Raw genomic sequence first — 11,911 nt, 5'->3', positions numbered from 1 at the left:
TTTTGGTTCATCAATTGACACACTTATACATGTAATTTTGGTTTTTTGAAATGATCGTGTCTCATTTTATCTATTGATGGATTTTAGTGCATCAAATTGAACAGAAGCTGTTGTAAAGTACCTTTTCATACATTTATCTGTGTATTTTGATGCACAAAAATGCATCACTGGTTCATGCATTTTAATGTGTTACTAGAGTCAAGATATTTGGTCAATAAGCACTTTTTTATTCTGGTGTTGTGGAGCAATTATCACACACACACAGAGGGAGATAATTTGATTTAATTTTTATATTTCTTTAGCGTCTAATTTCTGCTACTTTTGGCTAATCCCGAAGATGATGATGAGTGATGATATCATGGAATTGATAACACCCATGCTCAGTCCTAGACTCGAACGTGTGACCCCTAGTGTCGTAGCGTGTTGTGATCAATAGTTCCTTTTAAAGAAAGGAGTGTGAAATGGATCATTGAGGAAGTCTATATGAGACTTTATGGCGTTTGATTCAAGCAAGTACATACATAACACCATTAAGCCTTGTTTCCATGATTATGAAAACTAAATATGCTGCCCAAGGCAGTAATTTATTTGATTAAAAACATAAACTAAACGTTTAGTTTATGTTTTTAATAAAATAAATTACTGCCTTGGTCAGCATATTTAGTTTTTCAAGTACATACGTACATTTCAATTGTATATAATATCTTCAGATAATATATTATACACTTCCTTTTTTAATAATCATTATCTACACATTTACCATTCGTATATCATTACATCACATTTCACATCAACAACCCACTCACAGAATATAGACCTATTTGTAAAAATCTGGTCTTGCTACTTAAATCATTTACATACATCTAATTCTGATCGATGCCAACTGAAACTTATGATCTTACACATTTCCTCACTTTATTTTTACAATGTAGACATTTCCATAATGTATAATATTTCAACAGGGATCGTAACTAACATGAAATAAATGTACAAGACTGCAAATAAACATTATTCAAAGAATCCGATCACGTGAATATTCCTAAATGGTACCATTTTTTGGGATGGGCTTGTTCATTGTCTACCATTACAAGCGAAAGGCAAATAAAAGTAATATCATCAGTTATAGTCTGTCATCTTCAGTGTGCATTGTTCGCTGATATTACGATCATCAAACAAGAAACAATGGATATTTCGCTTTGGAACCTGAAAAGTGCACAATGCATGAATAACTCCCATTCACATGGATCCGTTCCTACTTTATTGACGCAACATTTACCACACGGGCAGCAAAGAAGTGGCAATGAAATATGTTCCTGTGGAGTATATAATATTTATCGCATACATTTTTAATCTTATTCACAACGACCATTGTTCATGCACATAGTTTCAGCGCTTCACAATAGCTGTACTTTAGGTAAACATTGTGGCAGAAAGCAAAACTATGTGGGAAGATAAGACGTTATAATGAAGCAGATTTGCTCACTGTGTGTTCACATTCTGCAGGTAAGAGGTATTTTACTAAAACTTCATTGTAGAGAAAGGTCATTGTGAGGGGGGGGGTCAAAATGTAATGTGGGGCCATAGTGGGATCAACCCTATAAAGTATAATAGGCAAAAAATTCGTTATGGGAAAAAAGTGTTTAGACAATGATAGATACAATTAAAACCATCCATTTCTGGATAACGCAATAACAGTGTGAATATCATAATGATTTTTTTTTCATTTGAAGTCATTGCCCAACCAAATCACTGACATGACAATCATCCAGAGCCAGTGGCACACACAGACCAGAAACCTGTCTCCACCACTGGAGGGGAAGTAACAGAATAGGTTAATCAAACACGAACAATATTCAACAATGACTTGAAATTCAGAAATGTGACGGTCCTACGTAAATCCACACGTTAATTCCCAATGGAAAGTTTATTTTCAACACTTGTTATACAAAGTACATTTCTTACTAGGCTTCCTCTCATACAGTCCAGTTCACTATTTCAGAAATATATTTTAGTTTAAAATTTAAATTAATATTTTGTTTAATCACATGTTCATACTAACGGGAATCAGATGACATAGCATCATCTTACATAATATTTTTGACAGATTAATTGATGGAATTTGCTATTTTACGTCGCCTTTCAGCCACGCTAATCGCGACGATGAGGATGGGTGATGATAAGATGAAACTGACTTAATTGACTGATTGATTGATTTGCTTTATTTACTTCGCTTTTGTGCCACTTTTGGATAATTTGCGAAGATGGGGATGAGTGATGAAATTTAACAAGGGACACTCACAAAGAACATCCATGGCCAGGCCGGGATTCGAACCCAAGACACATCACATCGTAGCACGCTGTGGTAACCACTCCCCAACATATTATTATTATTATTATTATTATTATTATTATATGTTTACATAAATCACCAATTCTTCTTTTCATCAGGAAATGAATAATTTTCAGTAATCAATGATCATGAATTTACTTTGACAGAAATTTGTCTTCGGTCCACTTTATGATCTGTGAGACTAGTCGTAATTGCACCTACAGTTTAAAGCGTGATCCGAACCACTGCGAAATGTGCCTCCATCGGGGATCGAATCCAGGACCGTTTGATTACAAGACGACAGAATTAGCATTGCATTATTGAGAAGACCCTGAAGGGTCATTCTATGTCAAATCGAACAATTTCAGAAAAGTTTGAAGGTCATGGTTCTTTGATTTGGATGAAATTTGGCATGATGCTTCAATTTTCTCTCGAAGGTTTGTATTCCAAATATTAGGTTCCTCCGAGAAATAGTTCTAAAGTTATAAGCTGTGGAAGAAGGTGGTGCGCAACAGAAAATGTGACCCAAATCTGGGAAATGAGTCTCAGACCTAACTTCATGACTCAATAACATTGGAACCGTTGATCACAGCCTACTGATATTTACACACCAAACAAACCTCTCACCAAGGAACACGTGTATTGCATCAAAATACCCATCAAAATACCCTCAGCCTGTTTACGTTAGCAAATAAAATAGCCCAAAATATGCCTTTAAAAGCCTTACCCGCCAAAAAATGCATACTTTGTGTGCCTGCTGTTACAACTGTAATCCAACCAGGAAGGTTGCATTAATTTTTCTACTAACCCTGATGTGAGCTCAGTATGCACACATTATGTCGTCTCCATATACATCACCCAATCCATGCAAGAAATTGAAAAATCACCGAAAAACGGTGGATTTTGGAAGTCGTGTAGCACAAAAGGGACAAGAGATATCCAAGCCAAGTTGCGTACACTACATAATTAGACCTTCCTCTAATGTGTGTCAAAATTTCAACTTGTTATTGCGAAGCACTAGCGCACAGTGAAGGTAGACCCTTAAACGCCCAGCGCGTTTTCAGTGGGAAGTTTCAAATTGGGCGAGGTTTTAAATGAAGATTTATATCTCCGTAACTACGAATACTGGAGTTACAAATTATAGCTTGTTTCTTTCAGTACAGTATCAGCTCCACACCTATTGTTGAAATAATCCAATTTGCACTGACCAAACAGAAGAAGAAGATGACGAAAGTTAATAATCTGATTTTTTCATTACGAAATTTCAATTTCGTCGGACACCCATGCAGGCAACGCCAGGAAGTGACGGTTCAAATCAGTTCCTGCGTATTGCCTGATATGTATTTCATTCTCACCAACCCCAAAATTGGGCTTTAACCTCGAAAAAAATCACTAGAAAGGAAGTAGCCGATTATTTACAGTTCTTTAGACATACATTAACAGGGTGAATTGAAAATCATAGGACACCCTTTCATTATGAAATTTAAATTTCGTAAAAATATAGTTTTATTTAACTTTCGTCTTCTTCTTCTATTTGATAAATGAAAATTAAGTTTATTCGAGCATGTGCGTATTGTCTAGTGTGTATGGAAGAAAACAAGGTATAAGTTTTAACTCTAGAATTCATAGTTTCCGAGATAACAATTTTTGGAATTTTGAATTACCCGTTAAAATGCACGGCTTTTATATTAGAAAATATTTTTCTACGAAAGTATCATCAATAAGTGCACAATTCTTGCTACGAGAATGAAATACATATCAGGCAATACGCAGGAACTGTTTTAAACCGTCACGTCCTGGCGTTTCCTACATGGGGGTCAGACGAAATTGAAATTTCGTAATGAAAAAATAAGATTATTAACTTTCGTCATCTTCTTCTTCTATTTGGTTAGTGCAAATTGGATTATTTCAACAATAGGTGTGGAGCTGATACTGTACTGAAAGAAACAAGCTATAATTTGTAACTCCAGCATTCGTAGTTACGGAGATATACATATTCATTTAAAACCTTGCGCAATTTAAAACTTCCCACTGAAAACGCGCTGGGCGTTTAAGGGTCTACCTTCACTGTGCGCTAGTGCTTCGCAATAACAAGTTGAAATTTTGACACACATTAGAGGAAGGTCTAATTATGTAGTGTACGCAACTTGGTTTGGATATCTCTTGTCCCTTTTGTGCTACACGATTTCCAAAATCCACCATTTTCCGGTGATTTTTCAATTTCTTGCATATTCAACCACATATAATATGGATTGGGTGATGTATATGGAGACGACAGAATGTGTGCATACTGAGCTCACATCAGGGTTACTAGAAAAATTAATGCCACCTTTCTTGTTGGATTAAAGTTGTAACAGCAGGCACACAAAATATGCTTTTTTTGACGCGTAAGGCATTTTAAGACATATTTTGGGGTATTTTATTTGCTAACGTATACATGTTGAGGGTATTTTGATGCAATACACGTGTTCCTTGGTGAGAGGTTTGTTTTGTGTGTATATATCACTAGGCTGTGATTAATAGTTCTAAAGTTATTGAGTCATGAAATTAGGTCTGAGACTCATTTCCCAGATTTGGGTCACAGTTTCTGTGGCACCACCTTCTTCCACAGGCTATAACTCTAGAACTATTTCTCGGAGGAACCTAATATTTGGAATGCAAGCATTCCAGACATGAGTGCACCTTCATACCAAATTTCATCTAAATCAAAAAGACCATGACCTGGAGGCTCTGGTAGATCTGACGTGGAATAACCCTGTAGTAAATAATGTCTGACGATTAAATTTGAATTTACAAGATCCAAGTTGGTGCAATTACATTTTCAAAAGTAATGAAGCTTTTTTAAACTGCTTTTTTAGAACGGCAGTTGAGGGTTCACTACAAATGGAATTTGTCATGTATTTGGGTCATGACCAGCGATCCAAAGGTTTACTAAAACCAAATTCTCTACATCCAGAGTTGACCGTGTATGTATATGCATTTGTGTTTATATATGTATCTATGTATACTCTTCCTTGTTGCAGATAGTATTGGTAGTAGGGCGATCAAGTCAAATTCAGTTCTACAATGATGAGTATGAACAGTACCAAAATGATGATACTGACTTGTATCAAAGTCGTAAGTACAAAATAATAAGTGTCAAAATAAGTTAGATACCTTAAAATTGCAACATTTGGGCTATTTACCTTTACAGAACTTTCAAGGAAACAGGAAAGACATTAATCAAGTGTTCGAGTCCTGGTGTGAGCGTCCGGCTCCTACTTCATGAGTAACACTTGTAACACAATTTTACTTTTAACGTTTTATCCATTTGTAGACACCCCCATTGTGGCAAAACACGGTTTCTATACTGTGTCGAAAGTGATTAAGGCCCCTGATACACTTTTAGACCGGAGAAGAGGATCTCCCTTGTTTGGCGCAAGAACGAGAGATATTGTTAACTGCAGCAACAATTCAACTGATCAAACAACTCAAACCTGTGCAACACTGAGTGGCATAATCCACGCTTGTTAAAGAATGCAAAAGAGAAAGAAACACAAAGATAAACGCAGTACGACTAATTATTGATACACCCTCGTATTCAATCCTTGAGGGGAAAGATGTCTAACACCCAAGGGAAAGCCAAGGTGGGCTATGTCTTATCAATCTAGCCCTTCGCCATAATTATAAAATAATAAAATGAATAGAAAATTGTGAATATACATTGTTCTCTAAAGAAGTGATCTGATTCATCTGAATCTATGCCAGCCATACAGCCTCAAGAGAAATTTTGGAGTCACCACACCTACTACAGAGATATCTGTTAGGAGGCTGCTAAACTACTGGTACTCACTCACGTGCACACGAATCTCTGAGGCCAATTGAGTAGATTAATCTTGTTCCTCCATTGTCCTCAAAATGGGAACATACTTATCATAAATAACCATGGAAAAAAACAATGTTAAAACCTGAGCTCATTGATTGTTGACACTTCTGTAAAAGCTTTCCATGGTGATGTTAAGACTTGTTTCTTAAAATTTCTTTAAATAAATTGCGAACAAGTAAAGCGAATGTGCATGTTGTTTAAATTTTTGATAAAGGTAAGGAAATAGATATGTTATATCAAGCTTTGAACATGTTAAATTAACATTTCCACGTAAAGATACGAGCTTTGTAATGTGAACTAAACATTCACGTAGGACACAATTTGTTATAAAAAATGTAACATTCGCTTGTAAAGGATGTGTAATCGGTTTTATTTCTTGTTCTTGTTCCTACTGTCAAATATATGACAAGAAGGTATGTAAAAATATTGTTAATAGAACAAACGTGTACATCAATTGTAAATAGAAGAAAATGTGCGTATAAGCGACTAAAAGAGTACTTTCAGATAAAAAATAAATAGAACAAAATCATGACACGCAACTTGTCCCTTCCCCCAACGTTTAAACTTCGACAGTGTATTCATAACATCGCGACTCTGTAATTGTAGGTAGTTTTAGAAACTCTACTGCAAGTAACAGAAAGCAACAACATGATTTGCCCTTTATAACATTTCACTTTTAACTGACAGTATCCAGAAAATAAGGACGGGAAAAATATTGTTTGAATTTCTCATACTGGTAAGTTTATGCACAAATGATCACACAATCTGTAACATTTTGGTCAGACTGGGAAAAATCTATGCTTATCATACTTCGTCACAAATCAAGTTAAAGTTTAATAGGAAAGCTCTATATGTGTTTCATCAAATCTTCCTACAGCTCAATGCTGCTGAGTTTTTAAGTTAGCCACAAACATTCAAAATCTATAAAGTTGATAATTAAATAACGCAGAGTAATCAACTTACAAGTTTTACGCACTGACTAATATATCCCATAATACTGAATTTTGTAACAGTGGCAGTGATGATGGAACATCCTTCTTCTTATCAAATATTTTGTCATCATTCAAACAAAATAGTGTTATATAATAAATTACAGTCGCACACTAGAAATGTGACAAGCATAGCTAAAAATTAATTACTTATTACTTACTAATACTAAACATTTATTTAAACTAAGAAGTGTTAATTATTTTTTTCAGAATTTGATGACTCTGAGAACGTTAAGGAGATTCATGCGAATGAAAAAGGTAATGTTTTTAATATTGATTTCTAACTCATACAATATACATAACTCGATACCATCTTTAAGATAAAAGTAGTTCTTTCTGGTGAGGAAATACTTTCTTCAATAACAAAATCCCAAATAACTTTATTCTTTTCCCTTACAGATCACCAAAAAGATGAACATAAGCAATATATTGACTACTCGAATCCAAAATTTTTAGGGGAACAGGCTGATGGTAAGTGATATTTATCTTCTACTTAATTATACAAACAGGAAAGTGAGCAGTTGCATAGTGATTGATCAAAGGAAACTTCTATAATACTTTTACCTCTTATAATTGTCAGTGTGTGAAACCAGATAATTCACCTGGTCGGTATCTCGAGGGAATCTGTTGATCATTCGCTGCCAGGAAAGTTTCAAGAGTTATCGTTGTTGAGAAAACTTTTGCCAAATGCTTCCAGCTAAACTACACACAAAGCTAAGACAGAGTGGTTATTTTAATTATGTATAAGGTTGTGATTCAACAGTTTAAAGGATGAGCGTCAAAATTTATCACGAACAGTACTTGTATAAAGGCTAGTATTGGAATTTCCAAAGTTATATTTGGTTTTCATAATTTTGCGAACTGGTTCTATTTTCCTGCTTGCCTTTTTCACAATAATAAGTAAAAATATAAGATGCTTGGAGAGAAAGCTCACTAAACGTTTCAATCAGGCCCTACGAATAGAAATTTATTATTTTCCAAAATTAAACTCAAGTGTGTCCTGGAGAATTAGAAAAAAAAACAGCGTCATGTTGACGTACACACGTTTTAAACATACCAGCACCATCTGTTCTTCTAGTTTTCATGCACAAAATCTTACTTCCTTAAATCACGTTGAAGTTGAAAGCTACAAGTACCCCGCATGTATCAAGCCAGCACGAAAAAGCATACCGCACAGTGAAATTCCGTCATAGTGTGAATCCTCCTATTTGGTTCAACACGCACAGTAGGGTTGAATTAGCTAAAATTTTGCTCCAACCAGGAATTAAATATTACAGAAAAGATTTATTTTGTACGAATGTTCCCCAATGTTAGGACACCTCCAATCCAAAATGCCAAAGAATGGAATGTTGGGAAAATCATTCTACATACGAGGGTCGGTCAATAAGTATCTGAGAAGGGATGTCAATGGAGTGTTCATTTGTCATTGATTTAGTGTACATTTGACCTTAAACATATTTTTTTCTTTTCATGTTGTGTATACAGGGTAAGAATGGCCGTGCCACCCTCCATGTACAGTCGTGGAAAGAAATACTTCCCCTATAAGACTACTGTTATTAAGGCTCGATGGGTGATTTTTTTCCATGACTGTACACCAAAGAAGAACAAACAACATGTAATACATAACATCATACTCCATGAAAAAGAACATTAGCCTAAAGACGATATTTTAACAGAGCTATGCATGTTATAAATCTAATGGATATCTACTGGAAATGCTTACAATCAGCAGCAACCAATGCCATCCTATTTCTGTAGCCTCTTCCTCGCCATTCATCAAAGGTTATGAATTCGTCATCCTACTGAACACACTGGAAAATATATTGTTTGAATTAGCCAAGCTGCTTTAATGTCATGTAATTATTTGCTTGTAATGACTAAATGCGCTAAAAGATTCAGTCAGTGAACACATTTTAAAAAGTAGCTATTGCTAAGTTAAAGACAATGAATATGACTTTCTATCATTTAATGTTTCCAATGAATTTATATCTGCTTTAATACAATAATCAATAGCGAATTTAGAATTGAAAGGAGATAAAATTTGAGCAATATATATATATATATTTTAAATTGGAGTACAGTACTGGTGAGAGAGAGAGAGAGAGACAAAGTAAATAAAAACAGAGAAAGAGCGAAAGGAGAGAAAAGTAAGCGAAGAAAAGGAAGGAAAAAAGGAGAGAGAGGAAACGAGATAGAGAAGAAATGAAGAAAATGGAAAAAGGAAGTGAGAAATAAGGGGATAGAGAGAGGACACAGAATTGTATTTCGAGAAAACACACAAGCTAGCCTTCTTAACCCCGAAGGTTTATTGCTGCAGCAACACAAGCCTTCCATCCTTCCCTATCCTGGGCAACATCAATCCAATCTTTTCCATCCTTACCGATTTCCTTTATGTCCATCTCAACGTTGTCCCTCCATCTTCGTCTTGGCCTTCCTACAGGTCTCTTACCATCAGGTTTCCCAACAAGAATTCTGTAAACTCTTCTTTCCTCTCTCATTCGTGCCACATGGCCACAAGACTTCTTTATTTAATCATTCCAACACAAAAAACATGTTAAAAAAAGTATCAAGTAGGCTCTCAAGTATTTATAATTTGATCTATGAATATTATTGGCATTACATAAATTGTCCTCATGTATATTGTTTGGGTTGGCCGAATGCGAGTTCAAATTATTTCGTGGAATGCTAATGCCCATATTGTAGCTCACACTATATTGCCTCTTACGCATGTGCAGAACAACGAATAGTCATAGACCCGCAAAGACAGACCAAACGATAGTGTAGAAGTTGGTCATGGATACTTTGCCTAAAAGAGATGGAGATTTGAAATTAATCTCGGAAGAAATGGAAAATTATGTTCCCCTATTGCCAAATTATCCGTGTTTTCGATTAAGTATTTCAAATATATTTAAGTCCACACCCAAATAAAATTATACGATGTTTTTCTATGAATCATATGAAATACAGTGTTGGAAGTTACCATAACATTTACAGTATTCAACCATTAACAATTAACAGCCTGCTTCTTAATTTACAAAATAAACGGGACGTAATCGTTCTCTCATGTGTAGGCATTCCCACTGTGCTCAGTAGTGCAGTTTAGCCGGTTCAACGCCATCAAGTGGTGAGCTGAAGTGGTGAGCTCGCCTTAATGGATTTCTCTCGTAAGGCATGAGCTCTATTTGATGGCGCAGTGTTGCCAGCTTCTTACTTGAAAAAATCACTAAGGTTTTTGGGGTAACCTAACCTAAAACAAGGAGCTGGCAACTTTTTTCTCGCAGTGTTGCCAGCTTCTCACTCGAAAAAATCACCAAGGTTTATTTTTCTTGGTCTAACGTAACCTAAAGCAAGGAGTTGGCAACCTTGCTTGAGGCTTGCCTTACAGTGCATAAAGCAAGGTTGCCAACCCACTGGTACTTTTGCCATAGCCTTTTACAAGAAAAAAAAGAGAGAGGGAAGAGTTAAACAACCGACAGCTTACCCACAGCCTTTTTTGCTCTAACCTAACCTAAAGCAAGGAGCTGGCAACTTTGCTTGTGCAATCAACCCGGTTGACCGCCCTCAAGTGGAGATCAGCGTTGCCAACTCCTCACTCGAAAAAAAATCACCAAGGTTTTTTTGGTCTAACCTAGCCTAAAGCAAGGAGCTGGCAACTTTGCTTGTGCAATCAACCCGGTTGACCGCCCTCAAGTGGAGATCAGCATTGCCAACTCCTCACTCGAAAAAAAAATCACCAAGGTTTTTTTGGTCTAACCTAGCCTAAAGCAAGGAGCTGACAACTTTGCTTGAGGCTTGCCTTACAGCGCATAAAGCAATTTTTGCCAACCTACACACACTAAACAAGGAGAGCCGACAACAAATATGTACTGCCGTAAAAGAGAGAGAGATGGGTGGATGGTAATATAGTATGTGTGTGCGTGTGCGCGTATAATATGTAGCATTATTAACTAGAGTGTGTTGGCAATTTACTTACAACTAAAAAAAAAAAATAGAGATGCCAACTTTGCTGTAAGATGAAGAGAGAGAGAGAGATTTATGGCTGGCAAGAGTAATGAGCGAATGCGCCATATCGTAATTTTCCAACTCCGTATATCGTGATCTTTGTAAACCTCTCTCGGGGGAACATTGTGACGCAAACAAACAAACAAAATAATAATTGTTGTTTTTAGGATGCCTGGCCCCTATAACCTCGCCAGGGTGCGTGGTGCCCAACCAAAAAGGTAAAAGTTTTCTAATGGCTGCGGTTATAGATTACCGCACCTCTGTAGAGTTTCACGTGTTTTGTTTTCCCCCAAACTTCCATGAAACCCTACAGAGGACCTCCGTAATGCATGCAACGTGTACTAACGACTCTAGTGTTATTTGATGTTGTGATATTTTTGGATATAGAGTTTTATTGTGAGATATAGATAAAAATAATTATGTTTATTATAATATTTTCTTGATGAAGATGGAGAATGTATGTGTGTGTTACAAATAAAGTTGCATGCTTATTTTTTTAGTGTGTGTGTATATGTTTTTGATGTTTCGACAGCATCTGAAACGATAAAAAAAAAATTTTATTGTTAATTTTCACGTGCAAAAACAACAACAAATTTTTTTGTGCAAATTTTCTGATTGTCTCGTGCTATAGTGCAAAAAAGATATTGCAACTGATAGCTAATGAAATTGATATTTGTAACTGATCTGAACTAGTGAAATTCGTATTGTGCTATTGTAACTGATTGT

General features: G+C 35.8%; 1 protein-coding gene across 5 annotated transcripts in view; it reads left to right on the top strand.

Moving 5' to 3' along the window:
• Nucleotides 1–1,284: 1,284 nt before the first annotated feature.
• LOC145991200 (uncharacterized) overlaps nt 1,285–11,911 on the top strand; it is a 58,952-nt gene continuing 48,325 nt past the window's right edge. For all 5 annotated transcript variants that reach the window (XM_083127090.1, XM_083127089.1, XM_083127091.1 and 2 more), the window contains exons 1-4: nt 1,285–1,503; nt 5,353–5,446; nt 7,394–7,441; nt 7,583–7,654. In XM_083127090.1, coding sequence (XP_082983216.1) covers nt 1,465–1,503; nt 5,353–5,446; nt 7,394–7,441; nt 7,583–7,654 — 253 coding nt within the window. In that variant the 5' untranslated portion in view covers nt 1,285–1,464. The remainder of the gene's footprint in view (nt 1,504–5,352; nt 5,447–7,393; nt 7,442–7,582; nt 7,655–11,911) is intronic.

Source organism: Lepisma saccharinum, chromosome 8 (genome assembly GCF_977018435.1).
Source record: "Lepisma saccharinum chromosome 8, izLepSacc3.1, whole genome shotgun sequence".
NCBI lineage: Eukaryota > Metazoa > Arthropoda > Insecta > Zygentoma > Lepismatidae > Lepisma > Lepisma saccharinum.
Note: the sequence above shows the minus strand (reverse complement) of the source record. Positions and strands in the feature narration are given on the sequence as shown.